The sequence below is a fragment of the Ammospiza nelsoni genome, chromosome 4 (genome assembly GCF_027579445.1).
Source record: "Ammospiza nelsoni isolate bAmmNel1 chromosome 4, bAmmNel1.pri, whole genome shotgun sequence".
In the NCBI taxonomy this organism is placed as follows: domain Eukaryota; kingdom Metazoa; phylum Chordata; class Aves; order Passeriformes; family Passerellidae; genus Ammospiza; species Ammospiza nelsoni.
Window position 1 is genome coordinate 41,549,079 of NC_080636.1, and position 25,338 is coordinate 41,574,416.

Here is a 25,338-nt window from a genome sequence, read left to right on the forward strand (position 1 = left end):
TTTGTACAAAATGGAATTTCCAATTCGCCTGTGACTGTCTATGAACTGCAGAGGAGCCCATTTAGTAATAAAAATCCAAACCCAGCACCAATGTTTTGTAATGTGGGGGTGGAAGAGGATGGGAAAACCCAAACCTTGGCAAATGTTGTAAGCTGCTTCTGCTGGATTTCCTTTGGGTTTCTAGCCATGGAAGTGTTCTGTTGCACCAAGGTGTTCCACTGGATTTTCTCTGCTGCACTTCCCAACGCTCATCATGCCACATGGTTTTTAACACAAAATGTTTTTTTAACAGACATTGCACAAAAAAACCCAGTTTTGTTCATGTTTCAGTCAATGCATATGTTTACCTGCCTCTCCTGTGTGGCTTCCTCCTGGTTTTCCCTTCCCAGCAGGAGCAGTGAGGGGATGGTGCTTTTTTTCCCGGCCTCGGTTCCCAACATGTTGCAGGCAATACCTGGAAAAAAGGCTCCAGGTCCTTCCCTGCTGCTCACTGCCTCTGTTTGCTTCCCAAACACGGTGCCTGGTGTCCACTCCCCAGCAACAGCGCTGCCTAAAGCCAGCAGAGAAAACAAAATCCAACACCCTTCTACAAGCAACTTTTTAAAAAAACTCAATCTGGTGAATCTGTCCGATTACGGGGTTTTGTGTGTGTGTATATATATACATATATATATATATATATATATAAAAAAGAGAATTTTGTACAATGCAGCTGAATATTTCTGCTTCCTTCTTTCACTGCAAGGAGACTGAACCTTCCACAAGTTTGGTCACGCACACTCCTCCCCCTCACCCTTTGGTGTTCCAAGGTAACCCAGATCCCAAGAGAACCTGGTGGGGACCACTCACATATTAATCCTCTCTGCCAAGCATCAGCCAAGAACCCACTTCAGTTAGAAATAATTTTAGGTGGCGATCATAAACCTCTAGATTCAGGTTTGGCACAACCCTTCCCTGTGGGAATGGTGAAGGTGAGAGTGATCCCAGTGCTTGGGGTCCGTCCATCCTCTTTGGAGGCTCCCACACCACCTTGCAGTGGTTGCTTTGAGAGCTCAGGGGGTTTTAAGTCAGATTTTTTTCTTGTGTGCTGCCTTTGCAGGCAGGAGGTCCCATCTCTGAGAAGGTGGAAGTGCACGTGGAGCAGGGGCAGCTGCAGGGTCACTCCCGGGCAAGCTTACACTACAGTTCTGGGGGGATTCACGCCCTGCCTCATAGGAATAGCAGCTTCGCTTCACATCTGGGGACCTGGGGGCCTCTGGCGGGAGGAAACACTGCTTGCCCTGGACCTTCGGGCAGCTGGGGAAAGGGAGGTCATCAAACCCTGAACTGCTACATTTTTCTTCCCTTTAAAAATTACTTTTTTTTTTTTTTTTTTTGGTCATTGTGCAGATGGGATATTGCTCACTCACATTGGATAAGGCTAAACATCCACTGGTTTCTTCCCACCACATCCTTCTGGAGTCAACAGACAGCCCTTTTGCAACCATTCTTATCCCTGCTGTGGTTCCTGAGGAGCACAGGGCAGGAAGAAGGGAGATACAGAGCCTGGGTGGGCGTTTCCCAGCTTGCCCAGGGACACATTACTGGCATCAAGTGGGGTGGGCGGGCAACACAAATTTGATTCCTGCAGACCTTAAACACGTCCTCCCAGAATGGCCAAGCCAGACTGCAAACAGGGATAATCCTGCACAGGTCACAAGTCACACCTGTGTCACCTCAGTGCGTGTGGCCGAGGCACACTGACTGCTGTGCCAGGCTGGGAAATGGGACTCCACAGAAAGCCTCAGCCAGTCACTGGGAAATTTCCCATTTCTGTGTTTCCACAGCCAGGAGCCAGCAGCAGACCATATCCAACTCCTGCAATTACCTGCTCCTGCCAGGAGCTGTCAGGAAAAGGCACCGACTCCTGGAGCAGAAGTGTCCTCGGCAAGGCAGCCAAAGGCTTCACGGTGCCACAGTCCAGCCTTAACTCCCCACTCCAAAAATCCCAATTTTTACCCAAATCCAGGCAGAAAGAGCTGCCACAGCCAGGGAGGGGGAGCACATTCATCCTTTTATTGCTGCCACCGCGATGGGCTGTGATTGCGTGTGGGAACAGCGCAGGCACCCGAAAGGGAAGGAAGCAGAGGGTGCCTGAGGGGAAAGCAGGGAAAGGCTCCTGCTCAGCCAAAACCCAGGAGCAGAGAAGGGCCAGCGTTGTGCCACTCGGCCCAGCGTGTCTCAGGGCAGGGTGGCTGTGTCATTCCTGTCCCACGAGGGATTCATAACCATGGATTCCTGGGATGTGGCCAGTGGGAAGGACGGGGCGGAGGTCTCCGAGGGGAGGTGCCTCCCGCCGCAGCCGTGGCAGCGCTTTCTTGATGCCATTCCTGGAGAGTTTGTGGAGGGAAAGAAAGGAAACCAGGAGAGTCAGGGGAAAGGGATGGTCCTGCAAAGGTGTTGGCTATGTGTTTTCCAGCCTCTGGGCATCGCCTACCTCTGCATCAGCTTGTGGATGAGCAGCTGGATCCAGGGCGCCTCGGGGGTCACGCACACCTGCCTGTTCTTCTTCAGGGTGAGGCTGTAAGGCCATGAGCCCCTCACCCCATGCATGTCCCTTCCCCAAAGCTTTTCTAACCCACAGAGAAAACGCCCCTGCTCCCTCAGCATGAACATTTTGGGGCCCTGACCTGATAACCTTGAGCCACGCAGGGAGGGACACCCTTGAAACTGGGACCAAGAGTCACCCCGACATTTATGGGCTTCCCCCCTCCACATACTTCTGCACCAGTACACAAAGGAGCAATTGGCAGGGATTGGTTCCCAGGCTTTGCACTTACATGACCTCCTTCCTCCTGCAGTGAATGCCCGGCGGGGTAACGTGGATGGTGAGGATCAGCCCCAGGTTGATGACGTGGGCAGTGGATTTGATGCACTTGCACCTCATGTTGGTCAGCAGGCTCTCCAGTGACAGACCTGTACTCCAGGGCAGCCCACACCAGCTCTCGGGCCCCCGAGGGGGAGGCATATCCCATCCCATCCCTTCCCATCCCATCCCTGACACCCAGCAGGGCTAATCCCTCCCAGCACAGCCTCAAAGCTTCTTGTCCTGTATATGGAAGGGGTTTAGCTGCAGGGTTGGAAAACTTAGCCAGCATTTTATGAAATAAACCCACTGCCCACCCACCGAGCACTCGAATTTCGTGGGGGTCTGGAAGAGAAGCAGTTTAAACCCAAGAGGCAAACCCCCCCTCTCCACCCCCAGTACCCCCTCCAGCTTAGCCACAGGATTTAGAAGACAAGCTCAAAGATAGGCAAGAACCAAAACTGAAAGCTTAGTAAATAAAACCCATGCTCAGCCCCATCTGGACACCCAGTACCCCTGTCCAGGCGCTTGGAGGGGCCATGGATGGACAGAACCTGAAGGGACTCACCGCCCACTGGCACCAGGCTGCTCAGGAGCAGGGCCAGCGCCAGTGCCAGGGCCAGGGCCAGCAGCAGCCGCATCCTCACTGCCCTCCCCGAGCTGTGCCAGGGCCGCTTTATAGCCAGCCCCTCGCCCCAGGGGGGATTTCACAACCCCCTCTGGGGAGGGGGGGAGGAGACTTCCCTGCTTCCTCCTGCTACACGGGGCCTGTTCCTGCCCCTCCACTACAAAAAGCAGAAAATGCCGCGGCCACCTCCTCAAACCTGGTTTTGGCCAAAGGCTGCTGCCCCCCATGCCTCCCACCCCGAGCACCCCAACCCCTGGCATGCCACGTGAAGGGAGGCAAGGGACAGGGACAGCGGGCTGCCACCTTTATTGGGCCTGCTGGGTCACGGCCAAAAGGGACTCGCAGCACATGGCTACGGGATGGGGAGAGGCTGGAAGCAGGGATGGGCATTTTTAAGGGTTTAAAGGCATTAAAAGGGGCTCAGGCAGCAGCATGCTTCCCTCTGGACTGGGGTAAGGCAACAGCAGGATGGGAAAGGGAGGCAGTTTTGGGCCCAGCACATCTGGCCATGCCTCTCGTGGCAGCTTCCTCAGCGGGGAGCCTTCTTCTTCCTCCTGCCAAAAGCAGAAGGGGAGCATGTGTGAAGAGAGGTTCCCACGGGATGCCCCTGGTGCTCAGAGGGAAAGGGAAGCTTACAGGTGAGGAAGGTCCTGCAAGAGTTTCCTCATCCACGGCATGTCAGGATCCACACAGACCCTCTTCAGGCTCTTGAGCGTAATCCTGGAAAACACACGGCCTTTCAGACACAACACTTCCCCTCCTGCAGACAGCTGAGCCTCCCACCCCTGTCACAAGGACAATGAGCACCAAACCACAGCAGGTCCGGGAGGACAGGCAGGGCAGAGGGCACACAGCCCTGGGAGCACTTACACCACCTCGGGGCGCCGGCAGCTGCTCCCCACGGGCCACACCTCGATGCTGCTGTACATCTCGGGAGGGATGAAGGCTCGCGTTCTCTTGAGGCAGCGGCAGCTCAGGTTGCCGTTGGCTTCCAGGATTGCTGGGGGACCACACGGCCATGGCTCACACAAAACCCCAAAAGCCTCCCCGGGCAATGCATCTCCTGCATCACCCAGCCCAAACCCGGCCAGCCTCGCAGCCCCCACGACGCCCAGGGCCACGCATGGGGCAGGGCAGGCTCACCTGTGTCCCCAGGGCGGTGGGACAGCAGCAGCACGGCCAACAGCAGGGCTGCCCGCACAGCCATGCCAGCCCCAGCCCGGGCCCCGCAGCATCCCTCTATTTGAGTGGGAAATAGGAGAAGTAAAGGGGCACAGGAGGCCCCAGGGTCGCTGCTGAGTCTGCAATTGCAGATAAAAGTGCCTTGGGGCTCAGCAGGGGGCCTGGCTTCCCGAAACTGGCTCTGCTTTCCCCTTCCTTTCTTGGTCGTTTCCTCCAACTTTGTTCTCAGCACACACAGCCCCACCAGTCTGGAGGCTTTTTGGGGTGCTTTTCTGTCCTGCACGATCAGGTATTACTCATTTCTCCTACAGCCACCTTGTCCCCCTGCAAGGTACAACCCAGCAGTGCCCTAGTGACATTTGCTTTTGATTTTTTTTACCCCAAAACTCTGCCAAGACACTCACCTTCATTCCTGACATATTTCCTTACTGGCCTGGACTGGTTTTTAAAACAGCCACCTATAAATCCCAGCTCCATCACTTGGATGTGGAGCACTTCGGCTGGAGTGTCCCATCACCCTACCACCAACATTGTGCCCTCAAATCACCACCAGGGGAGATAACAGGTTATGATGGGAGGGACCCCTGACAAGAGGGGATAGCTTCATAATGCCTGAGGACAGGGTTAGATGGGATAGTCGGGGGAAATTTTTCCCTGTGAGGGTGGGCAGGCCCTGGCACAGGGTGCCCAGACAAGCTGTGGCTGCCCCTGGACCCCTGGAAGTGTCTAACACCAGGTTGGACAGGGCCTGAAACAACCTGTGATAGTGGAAGGTGTCCCTGTCCATGGCAGCAGGTGGGACTGGATGGGCTTTGAGGTTACTTCTAATCCAAGCTGTCCTATGATTCTATGTCATACACAGCTTCAAAGCTAGGAGATCCAGAGAAAATACAACAGAAAGAAAAATCCTGCATTTTATTGGACTTGAGCTTCCAGAACAGGACATGCCACGCTGTGCCACACAAGCCTCAGACACACACTCTGTTGCCGAGCACTACACATGGAAAAAGTCACAAAGTCATTCTTAAAGAAGCAGGAGCAGCCCCTGACAGGGAACAGTTTCACAGTCCACAGGCAACTAAATAAATGAAGGATTCATATTCACGCTGATCCAGGGACCAAGAGCAGGGGAGAACTTCCCCCCAAACCTGCCACAGGGCTGGGGCCAGCAGTGAGGCCCCCTCCCCACAGCCACTGCCACCAGAGCCACATGTGGGGCTTTTGGGAAGGGGAGGAACACAGGGCAAAGTGAGGAGCAGTCAGGTCTGCACACCTGGGCATCATCTGCCAACCTGCCTCGGGGCTCTGGGCACCAACTTCCTTAGCAGAAAACCTTTTATTTCTTCCTGTGAAAAGCAGAAAGAGGAGAAAGGTGTGAACACAGAGAAAATGGGGTCTGGGAGAGGAAGCTCCTGCCCCAGCCGAGGGAAATCGCTGCTGTTTCCCCAGGGCAGGCATCGCTTGCCAGGATGGCCACAAACCCAGCACAGGCACCACACAGCAGGGCAGCTTTCCCAGCATCATCACACTGCTGCACCAGCCACGAGCAAACCCTGCTCCTGCCACTGCTCCCCACGTGCTGCTCCCCCAAATCTAAATGCAGCACTTGCAGTGTGTAAGCCAGGGGCAGCACGACCCACAGATGGGTCATGTGGGCTGAACACTGCTTTGCACAGCAAAGTGTTGCCCCTCATTGCTTTGGAAGAGGGTCCTTTGGACAGCAGCAGCTCTCCCAGAGCTCCTGGGCCCACGAGAGCCTCCCAGAACCGTGTACTGGGATGCTGTCCAGGGACACCTGAGCCAAAGGAGTTTCCACCCAACAACTTACGTGCTGGCAATGCGCTTCAGCAGCTTCTTCACCCAGGGGACTTCGGGATTCACACACACCTTCCCAGAGGTTCTTAACTTAATGCTGAAATGCAAGGAGAGTTACTGAGCATTCCTGTCCCCTCCAAAGGCAGGGATTCAAGCAGCCAGAGCTGATGGGGAAGAGTCACATTTTGCTCACAGTACCAACAATTGTAGACAGCTGCCAGAGACAGAGAAAGCCACAGCATGGCTGGGAACAAGCAAGGTGCAACACATTCCTACATGGAGCAGACACTTGAAGCCCTGAACATTGCTCCAAGAATTTTTTCTTGAGATTTACAAATGTATCAACACCAAGCAGCTAGAAAAATCTGGGAAAACTTGTTATGGCTCATGCTGCCTCAGTGTCGGAGGAAGTGCTTCCTCCAGGCTGCAAACACCCCTGCTCCAGCTCGAGGAAACCACGCTTTCCCCTGCTGGAGAGATTCCTTTAGGCCCTGGGGATCCGCATTTCTGCCCCTGACGTTTTTCAGCCAGGAAGCAGGTGGCGCTTTTGGAAAGGTTTAGATTCCAGAAGCGGGATGGTGGCAGCAGAGGAGCCCCCGGCACTTACATGATCTCCGTGCGCCTGCAGCTGCTGCCCACGGGCCTTATCTCAATGCTCTCGTATTTCTTGGGACTGATGTATTCCGAGGTTGTCTTGGCACACCTACAGCTCAGGTTCCCGTTCACCTCCAGGATGGCTGAGAGACAGAGAAGGTGGCAGCTACAGGCACAGACAGGCTGATAGGGACCACAGTGAGAGGCTGCCACCTGCACCTGCTCGGTTCCCTGCTCCCACACCGCTCCCAAAAGCTGAACCAGAGCCCTGCAAAGGATGCTGGTGCTTTTTCCCTGGCAAACAACAAGGCAAGCCCTCACCAAACAGGCAGGAGGATGCCAAGCTCCCCAGTGGCTCTGGGTACAGGATGATGCCAGCAAAGGCACCGGAGCTCACCTGTGTGGGCAGAGTGGGACACCAGCAGCAGCAGCAGCAGCCAAGGGAGCAGGGGGGCTCCCATCCTCAGGGAAGGCTCAGCCCCACAGATGCTCTGCAGGAGCACAAACAGCCCTATTTATCAGGGAGGGTCACGCCCCGACACGGGTACAGAGTTCACAGTTCAGCAGTCACACCCGGCCAGCAGAGACACACAGTTCATTTCTCACATGCTCCCCACAGAGAGCCCAGAAGCTCAGTGTCAATATTTTTAACTAAAACCAGCCATTGGGACGCAGTGCAACGTTTGGATTCCCCACACATCCCCCCCACATAACCCTTCACTCCCTTGAGCATTTACCCCTCAGCCACAAAAAAAAGCCCAGAATGAAAGCAGAGCCCAAGCCCCTGACTAAGCAGGGGGGATTTTAGCATACTCAGACATTTACATATTTCTTTCTTGGGGCTATATCTTCCCCACGCTATTTTTGCCGCCTCTCTCATCAGCAAAAACGCCTCACGCTGTGCCAAGGAAAAACAATCATGATCTCCCTGCCCTATGCTTGCATTCAAATCCTTCAAATTTCACACTTGGCTGGGCGAGTAACTCACCCAGGATGGCCACAGGAGCACCCTGTGCCCTCAGGTGTTGGTGGGATGCGGGCTTTGCCCTAAATAAATTCACTGAAGTCACCAGCCGGGAAGCAAAAGGGGAAGGGGATATGTGGCGAGGCAAGGAGGAAGGAAGAGGCCTCAAGAAAAGAGATGTGGCTGTGTGATAATGTTGTCATTTGGAACTTTCAAATCACATCAGCATTTTATATAGCTGTTACCAAAATAGTAAATATTTTTTTTAAAGTCTTTCATTCAAGCTACACATCTCTCTTTGAAAATCTTGGGTTTTTCCTCTGAGATAGGTCCAAAAGTTTTGTGAAGTGCAAGAGATGAGTGGGGAGTTTAACTCCCTGTACACCAGGATCACAGAGAGGCCAGGGACAATTTCCACGAGCTATTCCCAAAATCCTACAGAAAGAATGGGTGCCTTGCTGTCACAGCAGTGGAAGAGGAGATGACCTTAAAACTGGGTTTTCTTTAACACTTCCAGAGTTCTCAATTTCCTTGCAGAGACTTATTAGAAGGAACACAACTAAGGACTGGTTTTGCTGGGTTGTGGCAGGAGTCTCTTAGAAAAAATGGTGGGAAAGGCAGCATATTAGCAGAGAGATGACTGGTCACCTATGCAAACTGCTATGAAGGCATAAAAGACATCTGAAAATCTTTCTGAAGTTCCTAACTATAAAATGGTCCTGCTTTTTAGAACTGGGAAAAAACAAGAGAAGTGAAAGCAACTTTCCCCAGAAAAGATGGAGCTGGACCATTCAGCTGCTGCACTTTCAGCACTGGAGGAATCCAGCAGCATTCGTGGCAGTGCTTAATGAAATTGGTACAAGAAGAAAATTATCCTTGGACACATGCAACAGACAGAGCAAGATGAGCCAGATCCTGTCCCTGATTTGTGGCCACCTCCTGCCCACCCTGGAAAGAAGCAGGAGCTCCAGAAGCATCAGCTGGATGGACTTTGGGAGGCTGTGTGAATGGCCAGGGTAGCAGACACAGTGCTGTGCTGGATAAGAAAGATGTAAGTGATGAGCACTGGGCTGGTTTCTCAGAAGGAAATGCCACAGCCATGGTGGTGGCAGATATTTCTGCACAAGTGGTAATTCTGCAAAGGGAGAAGCAGGGGGAGGATGTGAGCCATGTCTGCATTTAAGCTGACTGCTTCCTGGATGCCAGGAATTCAGAAGAGTGGCCCTCAAGTAGGGATGTGTGGCATCATCCAGGCCAGCCTCAACTGAAACACATCCAAAGCACCCTCACAGCTTCTCTGTTTTCTGCAGCAGCTGCCCCTGTGCAGGCAAGACTTTGATTTTAGTCATTTTTTATCTAATTCTCACTGGATTTTTGTAATATTTCTTACACCTGTAATACTTTTTAATCCTTCCTAAATCAGAGCCCTCCAAAGAAGTGGTGCAAGCAGCACCTAAAGGCCACAGGGAAAACCTTTTCCATGTTTACCAGGATGGGCAGAAACCCAACCCTGACGTCAGTGCCAAGGAGATGCAGCTCTCCAGCCCTTCAGGGAGGACTCACAAGAGGCTGCATCACAAACATCTGCAGCAAACAAACCTCTCAAAGAGAATCACTTCAGAGAAAGTGATTTTTCAGCTTACTCCTCCTTTGCCCATAACTCACTCAGAGCTCCTTGCAGGAGAGAAAAAAAAAAAACCAACCTGTGGGGTTTTTTTAAATTATCCCCCAAAAACCCCAAGTGCAGTGAATCTTCACCACTGTGGTTTGTGGTCCATCACCTGCTTCAAAGATAAAGATGCTTCCTGCCCAAACCTGAGAAACCTGAAACCCACACACATTTCAGTGTCAACATGACAGCACCAGAATTAGCCAAAACCTAACGAAATCAGTCCAAAATTAGGCTGGGTGAACAACACATCGAGCTCACTCTTACTTGCTGCCTTCAAGTGAAGATGCATGACTTGCTGCTGATGCAAGGGGACAAAATTGTGAGTTTGGGCCATTTTTGGAGACAGCAGTGGTGTCATGACACCACTACAAGCACATGAGAAACCTGCTCTGGCATCTTTCCAAGTATTTGGTGTGCTGAGGGCTAAAGAAGGGCAGCTTCGAAAGGGATTGGATAAGGAAGATGGAGCAAGGCTAGGAGCAAGAACAAGAGAAATTACAGAACACTTAAGAAACCTAAATCCTAAAAAACCTAAACACTTAAGAAACCTAAACATAACTGCCTCCCTGGTCCATCATGGGGACCTCTGGGGAGCAGCTTTCTACTGCTGAAAGGACAGCAATGCAAAAACAGGGATGCACAGACCCAAGGGGACAGTTTCTGGGAAGTCCTGGCCACCCTAGAGACGCAAACGGCACCGAGTAAGCGCAGGAGGAAACCCCCAGACCTCTGTGGCAGCCCATCCTTGCTGCTAGAAAAGCACCATGAGGAACACCCCAGCACCCCCGTGCTGCTCCAGAGCTCTCCACTGGTTTCCTGCCCGAGTCACTCCAAAACAAACCCAAAACTGAGCACAGGAGCACCGCTACTCCTCAGTGCCACTTCTGCCTGGCACAGAGGATGTCAGGCAGGAATGGCAGCCAAGGACTTTCCCAGAAAGTGTCACCAGGGCCACGTGGCTCAGCTGGCTCCCCACAATTTGCATGTGGGCACAGGAACCGGTCTAGACGCCACAGGTGCCGCCGGGCCCTCAGGCGCCGTTGGCCATTTGCATCAGGGCACCCTGGGACAGCGAGGGCTCAACCATGGAGCAAGGGGATGAGGAGGGAAACCTTCATCCTGGGCCAGGAGGGAGCCAAGGAACAGCAGCTGGGGGTGTTCTAAGTGAGCCGTGCCTGGCGACTTGGCCTTGCTGCCCTCGTGTCAATGGCACGATGTGGCGTTCTACACATCCCCGCTGGATGGAGGAAGGCCTCTGGCTTTGAGCACTTCCTTCTGGGGCTAGGGAAGAAGCATTCCAGGTCTATTCACAAAACCAAAACTCCTCCAGCTACATCCAGCCCAAGCTTCACAAGCTGGGAAGTTTGTGCTGAACTCAAAGGCTGCCATTGCTGGAGCTGAGTTATTCCTACTGGGCAGCACCTTCAGGCAATCACTTGACAACAGCCCTGGCTCTCCAGGAGTGTTATGGCAAAGTCTCCTCCCCTTCCCCTTGAAGACTGATATCTTGATAAATGCAGCTACAAGTTTGGTTAGAGTCCAGTTCAGCATTTTATGTTTTTCCAATTATTTGTGGTTTCCATCTTAGTTGAGCCCATAATTTAGTTGTCTCCACATTACTTGCAGAATAACCCGTAACTATTATATCTGGTAGAGCTTAACATGGCCTTGACCCATTTTCTGCTGGTTATGTCAGAAGACAGCAGCCCATCCACAGAAAACAGTGCTTCTCTCCTCAACCACACACAAGGTAAAAACACACCAGAAATGGACCCAAACTAGACCATGCATCCTGGGCTTACACCTAGGGTTGTTACTTTCATTAATGTCCACTTAATGTTTTGAGGCCCCATCTCTTCTTGCCAAGTGCCTCCCCAATTTTTCCCTTGGGGAAGATGTTTTCCCGACATTTCACCCACAAGACACCATAGGAGTAGATATTTTTCTATTGGGAAAAACCCCAAACAAGCCAAGAGCTGCTGTTCTCCAGCAGCAAGTAGAAGTGCACACAGCAAGGAGGGGAAATCCACGTCTTCACTGAGAAGGAAGCTGCAATACCAATGAAATGAGCAGCCCTCCCTTTTGGAAAGCCCCTTGTCAACTTTTCTCTTGGAACCAGCACCCCTGAATCAGCACTCACACCCAGAGATGCTGCCAGAAGAGACTGAGAAACTCCAGTCCAACTTCTGCAAAGGATGTAAATCTCAGCAGCTGAAAGAATTGATACTGAAAGGAGTCCTCTTAGGCTAAAGCCATCCAGCACTGCCCAGATTTGGGGGCTGCAAGAAAGGTGGCCGGAGCGTGTCCCAGGCTGGGAGGTCACCAAGCTGCGCCCTGCCAGGTAGAAACGCAGAGGGAGATGAAAGGGAGAGAAGAAAGGCTCCAGGAGACACATGAAAGTGAAACCAAGAGCACCAAGCCATGAAACCCACTTTGATCTTTGCTCAGCTTTTATCTTGCCTGTCACCTACCACACACACCCTGAAAACCAGCAAGGCCTCAAGACTCACATCTGTCCCAGGGCACAGCCTTGGCTTAGATACAGAACATTGCTGAGGCTTTTGGGGTATCTGCCCTGCCATCCATACCCCACATTCCCATGGTCTTTGAGGCAGCCAGGAGTGAGCATTTCACCCACCAGTTCTGGCCGTGTGGAGTACAAGGAAGGCACTTGGAAAGATGTTTCCCACTATAACCTAAGCACAACAAAATGAGGGACTTGCCTCTAGGTTAGGGCTGGGGGAACGAGGGCAGCTTAAATGCTGATATTGTGGATGTTACAAGGTTTAGACTTGCTGTGGCAGGAGGATGTTGTGTAAAACTAAATCTAAAACATACATACACATTTATTTATATATATATATTTAATATATTTTTATAGAGTTTTATTTATATACATATATATTTTATATATACATATTTATATATTTATATATATATATATATATATATATATATATATATATATATATATATGCGCCAGCTAGGTTCTCATTTTGCAGTGCATGCAGGCTCAGAGCCGGGACCACTAGGGGGCAGCAGACACCGCCGTCACAGAGAGCAGCCGGACAAGGAAAAACTGGATCTGCCCAAGCACGCAGATCCCGGCAGAGGATCACAATCCAGGTTAACTGACTGTACAGAAGAAAGGAACGAACATCATTCCAGTGCTACACCTGCCTGCTCTCACCTCAGCGGGCTTTTTGTTTTTTTCCTGAAAGGCAGCTTTCAGAAGCATTTCTGAACCACCAGAACGCAGACCAGGGGAAGGACAGACGAGGCAAGAGCTGAAGTCAAAGAAGGGCTTCCTCCTCTCCCAAAACACACAGGCTGGTGCTCTTTGCCCAATTCCCAGGCAAGAGCAGTAGCAAAACTAGCTTGTCTTGATGTTCTGCAGCAAAGCAGAGTTTAGGGGAGGTTTTTGGGTGGGGAGAGGCATGCTGGAAATCCAGAAATGCAGGTTAGACCCCGCAGACCCTGCAGCAATGTAAAGGGACCTTGAGGAAGATGCTGCATGGATCACCCTCAGAGCTGAGGAGCACAGAGAGCTGCCTGCTTCCTCCTGCATGGCCAGGGACTGCATGAAATCCACACCACTCCTGCTTTCCCAAGGTCAGAGACAAGTTGTTAGCATACCTAGAGTTTTGCCAGAGGCATGAGGATACAGGCTGATGTGCTGTGCCTTTCCAGCCTGTGCACCCTGGCCCTATTCCCAGCTGGAAAGCTGGAGGTTAAGCAATGCTAAGCAGAGACAGGAGCTTGACACTGTCCAGCTGCACACCTGGGAACAGCTGGAAGCTGTTGAGTGCCACACAAACCCACAAACACCACGGCTGGAGCAGCTGGACAAGCAGAGCACAGGCTGCCTGCTTCTATCTCTTGAGGGTGTGATTGCACTGTTTGTGGTTAAATCCTGGCAAAGCACACAGTTGGGGTCTCTCCACTGAATCCCGAAGAGGAGCAACAGTGGGATCCAAGTTTAGGAGAGTGCAGGGCAAACATCTGCTATTTCTCCTGGGGTTTTGTATCCCATAGACACATTCAGCCCAGCACAGCAAGTGCTAACACGGGTGCCAGCCTGCAGTGTCAGAGCTCCAGAGAGAAAAGATGAAGGATGGAGAGCCTGGGCAAAGAGGGAGCACTTCCCCCAGGGTTCATGCATGCCCTGGAGAGTGGCAGATAGAAGCAGCCTGTCTGACAGTTATGCCCCAGCCACCCTGAACCTGGTTTTTCCTGCCTGGTATGACTGGTTATCATTCCAGCTGGAGGGGAGTGATACTGGGAAAGTCACCCCACGGGACTGGAGGGCATTCAGCTGCTCCCCAGGGAGTGCAGAGCTCTGCAGGGAATGTGGACAAAATGCATTTCCAAGCAAAACACCTTCAGAAGCCGGGAATTTTAATATTTGGGAAACTACAGCCAATGTAAACCAATGCTTTAAGTCTATCCCACTGCTTCAACACTTATCCAGCCTTTGGAGGCAACAGCAATGGGCCCTCCCCAGCTGAATTCGTCATGCTAAAGGAAATGATGCCCCAAATTCACATGCCTGGGAGTGAGAGACCAACAGGAACACAAGAGGGTGATTCACAGCACATTTCCATCGAGCCCTGCTGTCGGGAGTTTAGTTCAAGCATGGCTTAAAGAAAAAGGCCACGAAGCCATGCAACTGAGAGAAAAGTAACAGGTAGCTGTGAAGCAGTTTCAAAGCAGTTCCCAGCCTGACTTCTATAAACAATTAGTCTCTCTCAGGCATCATTGTATAAACAATAAGGTTCTCAGGCAGTCTTCCCATAACAAAGGTAACATCCTCTCTGGGAAAAGATGGCACCCTGGGAACAGTTATGGAAGTTTTGAGAACCGTTCGTATCACAGTGAGAACACTGATTTTGTTTGATGTAAACAATCAACGGTATTGTAAAACAAAAGGAGTGGTTAGAGTTTTCTCTGTTAGCCTATCATAAAGCTGTATTTTGGAATATGCATGAAGTTCGTTAACACTGTTATTTAAAGTGACTGATCGATCAATAAATTCGGAGTTCGATGCACAATGGTTGTTCTCCCCCTCACTTCAACAAATTGGTGACACCCGGACGTGATAGCGGACACGACGATCGCGGCCACCACGGGGATTGCGAACACCAAAGGATAAGTGAGGACTGGTTCAGGCTCCGAAGCAGCGGGAGCGGCAATAAGCGCGAAATTAAAGCGGAGGAAAAAAGAAAACCGCCGATACGCGCCGTGCCCTGGCGACCATATTAGATGGGTCCAGCTGATACGTGCGGCAGAAGTCTGGGAAAACGCTGCTAGGTGAAAGTGCGCACTTAAAAAGAGGTATGGAAAGACAAGCCGCGTATGAACTTTTTATTATGTTTTTGCAAAACAGGCAAATTAAGGGAATAGACTTATGGAAGGAATTGCAAGGTCTTTTGGCTTATGGTCTGGAACGGGGAATCTTTGTGAGTCCCCACACAGTTTACGAGTTAACGGAATTGCGTGAATTTGGTGATTTATTGTCAGAGGCTGCTTTAGAGAGTGGTAAAACTGCCAAGAAGCTAAGCAGGTCATGGCGAGTGATATATGGTGCACTGTTTTACTATCTCTCTGAGTGCAAGACAGCGGCCGCAGCTCGTGGCGCTTCCGAGTCTGTGCTACTCTGAACTCGGCACGGGCGCTCTGCCATGGGGAGCAGCCGCGGTGAGAGACCGCCTAAAACGCTGCGCTATAGCGGCGGGAGCGGAGGCAGCGGCGGGGAGAGCGGAGCCGCCGCCGCGGGAGCCGAGGCGCGCCGCCCCGGGAGAGAGCGAAGCCGCCGCGGGGGGAGAGCGAAGCCACCGCGGGGGGAGAGCGAAGCCGCCGCGGGGGGAGAGCGAAGCCGCCGCGGGGGGAGCCACGGGTGCAGCGGTGCCTGCAGCAGAGTCAGCCTGCCGGCGAGTAAACAAAGAGCCCAGCGCAGGGGGGGTTTTCGCCCGCTCCGACACACGCACCGCGGGACTGGAGCGCTTTTTGCAGCGGGAGCGTTTCTCCCTCCCCCCACAGCCGGCAAAAGCTTCAGTTTAAGACCTAACAGCCTAATGGATGTAACTTTTGTCAACAAAAGGAAAAGATCCCTGTTGAAATTAAGAAACAAGTGATGGTAAACAAGGAAAGTTAAAGGCACTTTAGTTCTTCCTGGCAGAGACTGAAACAGGAATCAGCGTACTGTATGCATGGGTCAAATTTCGGCCGGTTTGGCTTGGCATTGGTTATGCTGTCTTGAAATCACCTGTATTGGCAGAGACTTTAACATCAGAAGCCCAGATGGCTCAGTCAGTGGAACATCAGACTCTAGAATTATATTTTGAAAAGTTAAAAATGTTAAGATATGTTAGACTGATTGTATGAGTGAGATGTTGTGAGTGTGCTTTTTGATATAGAAATGCTATAGCAAACACGTGAACAAAGTTATTTTAGCTTAATATTTTAGAATCAGGCCTGTAAGTAAGTTATAGTAAATGCTATATTTTATGTCTATAGTAAGTTTTATCTGTTATTAAGTAGTTTAAGTTAAATTAAATGCTAAATACTATTAAGGTTAAGTTTGTTAAGTTTATTTGCTGTTAAGTTCGAGGTCTGTTAAGGTTAAATCATATTAGGTTTAAGATAAGTTAGATTCTGTTAAGTTTGATCTTACATTATTTACAAATAAGTCTAAAATCAGTTAAATTTTGTTATAGTTTTGTTAGAATTAAGAGATTTTACATGTAAGTTCTGTTGATTTAAAATTCTATTAAGTTTAAGTAAAGATAAGTTTAAGTAATGTTAAGTTCTATTAAGTTTAAATATTTTAAGTATTTTAAGTATAAGTGCTATTAAGTTTAAGTGATGTTAGATAGATTTATGCTTTTACGATAGGTGTTTGTTTTATGACTTGTGTTCAAAGTGTTGTTGTGAACATCAGAGAAACCTTGCTAGCTGAAAATACTATTTAGTTATTAGAATTGCCTATTCTTATGTTGCAAAGAGTGTAGCACAGTTAGCCCATAGAATTTTGAAGCCAGTTAAGTTCTATTAATTTGAAAATAAGTCTGCTAAGTTAAGTATTTTAAGTGCTTCAAGTGCATACTACTTTCTCACCACTCCAAATCAACAAAGGACTGAGAATTACCCAGCTGATACCATTTCAGCCAAATGACTAAAGGATTACAGACTATAAAACTGATTTTGAACATTTTTGAGAAACCCAGGGAAGAGGTGGATGTGAAAATCTCAAGGACAGAAAGGATCGTTTTCAGACTTGCCTTTCACCTCCTCTCCAGGTTTACATAAATGAAAACAGCTAACAGCTTTCTTTTCTTAGTCCAATTACCACCTACCGTGCAATGCCTGATAAGGCCCTACATTGTGGCTCAGCTGAGGGTGGTTTTAACCCTTTGGGATAAAACGATGTTGCCGGACGACCAGGGAACTGATTGACATTATTGAATTATCATCTTTCCATATAAAAGGACCGGCAAAAGAGAACTGCCTTGAATGTCACAGCCCACATTGTGCTGCTTGGGTTGCACTGTGTTGTGGAGGTTGTGATGAGACCTTTTGGGTGGATCAGTTGTCACTTTTTCGTTTATGGTGTGATACCTGTAATCATAGACATAACTGGGAACATAATTGGGAGTGGGCTCTACCGAACGAATCAGGACTAAACACTGCCTCAGCTTTAGATCTTTATGAATCACATGAGCAGAAAATCTTGGCTTATTATCGGTGGGAGGTACAGTGTATTTTGAAAAGGGTTAAAGGTTAAAAACTGATAAGAAAAAAAAGGTCAAAGTAAAAACAGAAAAATGAGGTTTACTTTTGTTATATTGCTAGGTGTAGTGGTAGCTGAAGAATTAAGGGTAATACAGTTTAATCAACCTAGAGATAATGTATGAATAACACTTGCTAGACAGATTAATCAGTCGTCGCTTTGTCTCAGCATTGCCAGTATCGTCTCCTCAAGAATTCTGCAGTCTTATTAATAATCGTGCTTTATGTATGCACAATATGGTAAATATTAAATTGCCTGCACAGAAAGGGTATACTGCCAGTCAGAGTGATGGCTACCAACAATGTCTGTTAATTCAATCACTTAATACTCCTTTGCATTCTCCACCTGAGGAGTTGGAGCTTTTTGGAAGTGCAAATGCTAGCATGACCAGCACTTCCAACAGTGGATGGTTTAGCTTTGATTATTCTAATCCTCAAAAGATGAATCCATATAAACAAACATGGGCTACTCTGGATTCAGCTCTAAAGCCAAACATAGTGTCTAAACAACTCTACAGCCATTTTAAAGGCTCTAGCATCATGACACCTAAGAAATTACCTACAGGAATATTTCTGGTTTGTGGAGATAGAGCCTGGAATGGAATACCAGCCCAACCTCAGGGTGGACCTTGTTATTTAGGCAAGTTATCACTATTCCACCCTAATATATTTGTGTTAATGCAATTAAGTCATAAGACAAGCAGGCAAGGGCGCAGCTTACATGACTTGGACTGTAGTCCAGTGGGGGATCCATGGTTCTGGAGTAGATTTAAACAAGTGATTGTTCCAGCTCTCCTACCATGGGGTGCTGCAAGCAAAGCCATGACTCTAGCAAAACAAATAGGGTGTTGGGCTAAGGGTGAACTAAATAAAACTTCACAGATATTAGATATGTTAACTTCAGATGTACAAAGTGTTAATCACGCTGTTCTACAAAATAGAGCTGCTATAGATTTCTTATTATTAGCACAAGGCCATGGGTGTGAAGAGTTTGAAGGGATGTGTTGCATGAACTTATCTGATCATTCTGTATCTATTCATGCTAAGTTAAAGGAGCTATGACTAGGGCTTAACAGCCTTAAGGAAGAAGAAGGATTGGGTATTGATGAGTGGCTTAAAAGTTTAGGATTGGGACCATGGCTAAGAAACCTTGTAAAATATGCTATGGGGATATTAGGTGTACTCTTATTGCTTTTGCTTATCTTGCCTTGTTTCTGTAGCTGTATCCAAAAGATGGTTAGTAGGATGATAGAGAAAATGTGGCAAACTAACCTCCTTTCTTTTAAAGAAAAAGACGGGGGAAATGTCGGGAGTTTAGTTCAAGCATGGCTTAAAGAAAAAGGCCACGAAGCCATGCAACTGAGAGGAAAGTAACAGGTAGCTGTGAAGCAGTTTCAAAGCAGTTCCCAGCCTGACTTCTATAAACAATTAGTCTCTCTCAGGCATCATTGTATAAACAATAAGGTTCTCAGGCAGTCTTCCCATAACAAAGGTAACATCCTCTCTGGGAAAAGATGGCACCCTGGGAACAGTTATGGAAGTTTTGAGAACCGTTCGTATCACAGTGAGAACACTGATTTTGTTTGATGTAAACAATCAACGGTATTGTAAAACAAAAGGAGTGGTTAGAGTTTTCTCTGTTAGCCTATCATAAAGCTGTATTTTGGAATATGCATGAAGTTCGTTAACACTGTTATTTAAAGTGACTGATTGATCAATAAATTCGGAGTTCGATGCACAATGGTTGTTCTCCCCCTCACTTCAACACCCTGCCTCACCCAAAGCGTTGTCTCTGCTCTTGGGTCAGCCTGTGGAAGCGTTCAAAGGTCACGGTGCTAAATGCCATCGAGGTATTTTTGCCACTCCAGCTGTAGGCAGGGAGAGGAAGGCTGCTGCGTCCTGCCTTGCAGCCACCGGACACGTGAAGATGTGCAGGAGGTCACAGTCCCCGCAGATCTCCTGACACGTCCTCCCAGCCCCGCCCAGCTGCCCTCCCTGAGAGCGGGGCAATCCAGGTGAGTGTGCGCATCCAACCACGCGTCCGTGGCAGCTCCCGGGCCACCCGCCCCGCCTCCTCGCTGGTGACACCACAGCCATCCGCCCTGCCCGGCTGCTGTTCCCTGCTGCTGTTCCCTCCCTTTCTACCCTCTTTTCTCAGTGCTCGGCTATCAGCGTGTTTGCATGAACAGCAGCACGCTCACCCCTTCCCTCCCCAGCCTCTCCTAAGGTTAGTCATCCTCCTGCCCAGCCTCAAGCCCACGTTTCTGCCACACCTACAGAAAAAACCTTCTCTTGAGGTGCACGTAAGCAGAGTAAATTCTTGCATTTCAGGGTCACTGCAGGCCAGCTGCAGCCACCTGCACATAGAGTCACAGACTGGTTTGTGTGGGAAGGGACTTAAACCCCATCCACTTCCACCCCCTGCCATGGGCAGGGACACCTTCCACTATCCCAGGTTGCTCCAGGCCCCATCCAACCTGGCTTTGCACATTTCCAGGGATGAAATGAACTTCCACAGCAAGTTACAAGCATTTAAAATGGAAATAAAAATGCTGTCCTAACCCTCTGTTCTGCAGACAGTGTTTCACTGAGAAAGGCAGGCTATTTCAAAAACACAAAGGGAAAGTTTGCATGGAAAAAGCAGAATCCTGGCTCTGCTCCTTCCTCCAGTCATTCTCTCATTATCCTTCTACTTCCAGCATGACAAGACTGGTCAGGCACACAAAATCTTACACCTCTCCCCAGAAAGAACAAACCAGAAAAAACAAGACACAAGAAACCCAAAAGGCTGTTCATTACAGGCTAACAACTGCTCTCCACATTCCAAATCCATTAGAGAAAACAAACCCTTCCCTTAAGACCACCTTTTTAACCATTCGGAAAATTGCTTGGCACAGAACTCTAACAAAGAGTGAATTCCAACTCAACTGCTTCCATGAGAAGTGGCACTGACACCAACCAGCCTGTGTTTTTCCAAGCAACACCTGGCCAGGAGAAACACTGTGCACATAGAGACTGCTCCCTGCCCCTGAAACAAGGTGAGGCCAAGGCACATATTGCTATGAACAAACAAATTCCTGTTGCAATTCAACAGGGGCCACCGGATAACCACAGCAAAACAATTAGAAAAACCATGTGTACTTACAGAGAGAAGTGTGGCCACGTCAGCAGCTGTGAGAGGAGCAGTGCAGGAGGAGCCATGTCACCTCTGGAGCCACACTGTCCCCCCAGGCCTCTCTGCTGACAGAGGTGGTTGTGCTCCCTGGGGCTCCCACAAGCAGCAGGAAGCTCACTGCAAGGGCAGCTGGCAATGACCGTGCTGCCTGATTCCTTGCAAACCATCCCCACCTGAGAACCACCTTCTTTCCCTGCCCTCCTCAACTGCCTGCTGAGAGGAGGCAGGTGGAAATCATTTGAGCTAATGAGAAGACAAGTTACTGACATTTTAGCCTCAGAGTCCTTTCCTAGAGGCTTCTGCCATGCCTTCTCAAAATGTTTTAGTAAAATCACTGCTGCTTTCAGAGGCACAGGAGTACCCTTTCATTTCTGCCTTGCTGCTCTCTCCCCTCTTTGTACCAAAGCTTTTCAGCACATGCCAATCCCTGAAGTCAGAAAGCAGTTTAACATTAAATTTATGCCCAAGGAGCCAAAAACCCCAGGATTAACAGGCTTTACTTTCCTTTCATTCTGCTTCCACACTTCCAGTGACCCATTTCACACAGCCCTGAGGGCTGAAGGGGCTCTGCAGCCAGACTTTTTTGAGTTGTTCCTATTTGCACACAAAAGATGCAGCTCCAAGCTTGTTTTTAACTGTTACAAACAGGATGCACACTGCAAAAGAGGGGGTTCCTCACTATTCCAGCCACTTTGGGGCAGTTCCCCAGGACAGATGCAGCCAGAAACAGAGTTCAGAAATATCATTACAATTCTCAGTAGGCACTGAGAAAGATTCAACCTGCCCTTATTCACACCTAAAGAAAGCTGTAGCAGGTTCTTGCTAGAAAAAGCCCTCCCACAGGATTAGCCCCATTGACAGCCCCCCTCTCCATCAGGGGGGATGTGGCCAGGCCTGTGCCACATCTCCCTCACCCACAGTGCCATAAATACCCCATATAAACACAATGCCTTGGTTTAAAACAAATCCCCTGACAGGCTGCACGTAGAGGCTTGTCAAGCCTCCAGCACCCTGCAGGCTGCACTTGAAAACCTGTCCCAGATGATTTATCTGGCAGGGAGGTTCCTTTTCCCCAGGAGGGCATGGAAATGCTCTCACAAGGTTCAAAGAAGCCATCACGCTCAGGTACCCTTCCAAATGTGTTTGGAATAGTTTCTTTTCAGGCCTTTAATGATAAAATCCTACACTCAGAGAATCTCTCTTTCTCTGCCTTTGGTAAGGGATAGGAGGTGGTTTCTCCTAATCCCCCATTCCCTGGAAATCATGCTCCAGCCCAGATCCTCCTCCCTGCACGTACAACCAGCACTGCCAGTCAGCTCTAAAAATGCTTGTGACTAGAGATAAAATGGTCAGAGATCCCCCATGTCACACTCTGTGATCTTTCCTTCTATCTTGTCTGCTCAAAACTTTCTGTTAAGACACAAGGTCTGGCCAATTACTCCTGGCTCAATCTACAGCAGGGTATTTCCACTTCTGAAATGGAAATCAAGACACAGGCCCAAGCTACAAGTGCAGATTTGAATTTCAGACTTCCTGAAGTCCAGGAGCATTCTGACTTCGTTTTCATTTCACAGGAAGACAGGACAGCTTTGCTTGCTTGTTTCCAAAAACCTGTTACTAAAGAGAACTTGCTGAAGCTACCATTTGCAAAACTCAGGTGTTGATTAGGTATTTTACATCCAAAGCCTTCCCTTTGGGATAAGGGAAGATGTGCAAGACATGAATTTTGGAGCTCATAAATCTCTTCAGAAAGTAGAGCTAGGTGGAGGTGTGCAGTGACTGGAAGCATCACCCTCTCTGCACACAGCAGGAAAAATGGTGCTCCAGTCTGGCCATCCAAACAGCCTTCCTAAATGCCCTCTGCTGGGAACTTCATCAGTCTTAGCTGAGCAGCACTTATCAAGGAATTCCATACCTGCAGGCATCTTGTTGGAGGAGCAATCCCTGCTCCAACTGCAACTATACAACTGGACCCCAGTCCAGGTTACTGGTGGAGGTGACAGGTGACCTGCCAGCCTGGACAAGGTGTTTCCAGGATCCCAGGAGGCGGACTGGCAGCTGGAGCACAGAATGGATGTGGTCCAGATTAAAGATTTAGTGTGAATGTGTTGAAAGATCTGTGGCAAAAGCCTGCCTGTGTAGTTCCTTATCTCAGCCTTTCCAGAAAAAGTGAATCCTGCTATCCCTGAGTGACACAACAACAGAAGGACTAATCCAGCCCTTCCCTATTCCACAGCCAAGGTGACAGCCCTAGACTGAGCCTGGCAAATGACCAGGCCCAACCTGGCATGCAGGTGTGAGGGGATTTCCAAGCTGGTGGGAAAGCAGCTTCATCGAGCTGGGTGAATTTCCATGGCAGACACACACTTCTCTTGAGGCTGGGTTTGAGGCAGGGACAAGAGGAAGGACACAAAGTGCATGCTGATGTCAGCCACTTGAAAAAGGACTTTGATCCTCAGGGCTGAGGACCCAACACCCCCAAGAAGCAAGACATTTCACAAAGCATTTTATCTGCCTTTTATGTAACAAGGCACTCAGGGCATCAGTTGAGGGCTGACAGAGCATTGTCACCTACTACTGCCTATTAAAATCAGTTGTTCCCTGCTGTCAAAAGATATAAACTGATCCCAGAGCAGCAATATCGAGCCATGGCCAGTGCAGGCTGAAATGCCCCACACGCTGCAGCATCTGAAAGATGGGCCTGGAAGGATCTGAAGGAAGAGTAACATAAAAGCTTTGACCCCAGCGAAGCAGAAAATGATTTATGAGCAGAGCCAGCAGGGCTCTCAGCCTCTGAGGAGGCAAGGCTTTATAGGAAGAGTGCAGCCCTGTGACTCCAGGTGGACCTTTTGTTCAGGGATGAATCCCAAGGGCAGACAGAAGGCAAGGCTTCCATGGCAACTGTGGGCAAAGGCTGTTAAACAGAGTAAGGCAGTCAGTAAATTCTCCACCAAGTCTCTCCCCAAAAAGTGTGGCAGTACTGCACATTTCCAGATGAACACCACTAAAATGTACCTCAATACAGCCTAAATAGGACTTTATTTGACAGTCAAGCAAGCCTTCAGCTGCTTCCCACTGAAATCCAAAGCATCCCAATCTCTTACATTGAGAATTACACACTGGTTAACAGCTGCAATAGCTGCCCAGCACTCAGCTAACTGTGGAAAAAGCACTGGACACGTCCTATGACTGTGCCCTCCTCACTGCCCAGCACAGTAAGTGCACAGGTTTTTCCCTCTGGAGCAGAAATCCGTGTTTTCACAGGCACTAGGAGCCACAGAGTGTCCCTGCACATGGATCAGAGGAGAACACATCACCACCTGCTTGGGGTTAAAGAAAACATGCTGAAAACAGGGAATCAGACAGTGCAGGAGTGAATCCCAGCCTGGGCTTGTAAGAATACTCCACCAGCTATTCCAGTGCCAGTTGGAGGCTGTGGAGGTAAACAGTCCAAGTGCACATCCTGGGACCAGAAAAAAAAACCAAATTCCTTCAAGGAGGCCCTGTTTAATTTCTCAGCTCACGCTGCATTTACAGCACTCAGTGTGGGCCCTTTCCTGATTGCCCAGGCAGGATAAAAGCAGCAGGATTACATTCAATGGAACAATAAAAGCTGAGGAAAGCACAAGGCACCACACAGATAACCTGTGGATGCACTGTGCCAGTATCTTGGGCAAGGAGCTGGCACAGACACCACACCCACCTTCAGATCATCTGTGGCACAAACCCTCAGACCACTGGCCTTGGCTTCTGTCATCCTGCCAGAAGAAAACCAGGGATCACCTCCAGTGCTTTTGCTCCCTACCAGTTAATAATTGAGCTCTGGATGTCAAAGGCTTCCTAAATCCCTGACTCAGCCACTGCACATGACAGGACCACTATTTAGCTAGTGGTCTAAATAGACATGTTTTCCTAAGTTCCTTGGAGACTCTGGATTATAAACTGCACTCTTACCTTTGAAACATTTGACCCCCAGCCACACAAAACTCTTGCAGAACAAGCCTACAGGCCCTTGCAAAGCCAACAGTCAGCAAACCCTGCTTCCCCACAGGCCCTCACACCTTTCCACAACAGCTCTGCCACTCCCTGGTTTAAGCTGATTTATCCTTGAGAACTGAGCACTACAGCAAGGAACTATTCCTGGCTTTGTTCTACAAAGGGAACAAAGGAAGCAAGAGGCTCAGGAATACACAGAAGGTCAAGGAGGAAGTGGGGAACAGAAGAAGGATCTGCCTTTGTCTTCCTAGGCCAAGGAAGAAGTGGGGAACAGAAGAAGGATCTGCCTTTGTCTTCCTAGGCCAAGGAGGAAGTGGGGAACAGAAGAAGGATCTGCCTTTGTCTTCCTAGGCCTGTTGTCATCTTATTGCAAAAGTCCCATACCTTCTCTGTGGTTTCTCACGGACAGCCCCTCCTCCTCGCAGCACTGGCTCCTCCTTCACAGCACAGCCAACCAACTCCAGCTCTCCCCTCACCCAGCTAACCCACCCTTTTGTAGCACTCATCTTCTTACTGGACACAGCTGTGGCCTGTTAAGGGCAGGCCTGTTCTTGATCTTTGGTGATTAGAACGGCTGCAGCTCCTCAGGGTGAGACTGCCTTCTGCACTATCTTTATTTTCTTACATTCTATCCCTCCACATAGGCCCAGGACCTAAATTTCCCTAGACCACAGGCTAC

General features: G+C 49.4%; 3 protein-coding genes across 3 annotated transcripts; all 3 read right to left on the bottom strand.

The window, feature by feature from the left end:
• Window positions 1-2,034: 2,034 nt before the first annotated feature.
• On the bottom strand, window positions 2,035-3,491 carry LOC132072395 (interleukin-8-like). Its single transcript, XM_059470698.1, is given in 5 exon segments — window positions 2,035-2,323; window positions 2,325-2,369; window positions 2,477-2,560; window positions 2,820-2,955; window positions 3,414-3,491. Coding segments are annotated over 5 exon segments (441 nt in total). The 5' UTR covers window positions 3,487-3,491; the 3' UTR covers window positions 2,035-2,220.
• Window positions 3,492-3,762: 271 nt separating this feature from the next.
• Window positions 3,763-4,680, bottom strand: LOC132072397 (C-X-C motif chemokine 5-like). Its single transcript, XM_059470700.1, has 4 exons — window positions 4,617-4,680; window positions 4,344-4,473; window positions 4,110-4,193; window positions 3,763-4,027 (listed from the first exon to the last, which is right to left on the bottom strand). Exons 1-4 carry the CDS (start codon window positions 4,678-4,680, stop codon window positions 4,003-4,005), a joined length of 303 nt encoding a protein of 100 aa, XP_059326683.1. The 3' UTR covers window positions 3,763-4,002.
• An 866-nt stretch (window positions 4,681-5,546) lies between these two features.
• On the bottom strand, window positions 5,547-20,824 carry LOC132072396 (interleukin-8-like). Its single transcript, XM_059470699.1, has 5 exons — window positions 20,634-20,824; window positions 7,462-7,555; window positions 7,078-7,207; window positions 6,484-6,567; window positions 5,547-6,001 (listed from the first exon to the last, which is right to left on the bottom strand). The coding sequence occupies exons 2-5, from the start codon at window positions 7,523-7,525 to the stop codon at window positions 5,992-5,994; spliced, it is 288 nt and encodes a 95-aa protein (XP_059326682.1). The 5' UTR covers window positions 7,526-7,555; window positions 20,634-20,824; the 3' UTR covers window positions 5,547-5,991.
• Window positions 20,825-25,338: the final 4,514 nt, after the last annotated feature.

Excerpts from the sequence above, each read along its gene's own strand:
- LOC132072397 (XM_059470700.1), bottom strand. The coding sequence starts at position 4,680 with ATGGCTGTGCGGGCAGCCCTGCTGTTGGCCGTGCTGCTGCTGTCCCAC. Across the intron at positions 4,474-4,616 it reads CCACCGCCCTGGGGACACAG|CAATCCTGGAAGCCAACGGC; the intron begins GTGAGCCTGCCC and ends GTGGTCCCCCAG. Across the intron at positions 4,028-4,109 it reads TTGCAGGACCTTCCTCACCT|GAGGAAGAAGAAGGCTCCCC; the intron begins GTAAGCTTCCCT and ends TGCTTTTGGCAG.
- LOC132072396 (XM_059470699.1), bottom strand. The coding sequence starts at position 7,525 with ATGGGAGCCCCCCTGCTCCCTTGGCTGCTGCTGCTGCTGCTGGTGTCC. Across the intron at positions 7,208-7,461 it reads GTCCCACTCTGCCCACACAG|CCATCCTGGAGGTGAACGGG; the intron begins GTGAGCTCCGGT and ends TCTGTCTCTCAG. Across the intron at positions 6,568-7,077 it reads TGCAGGCGCACGGAGATCAT|CATTAAGTTAAGAACCTCTG; the intron begins GTAAGTGCCGGG and ends CTTGCATTTCAG.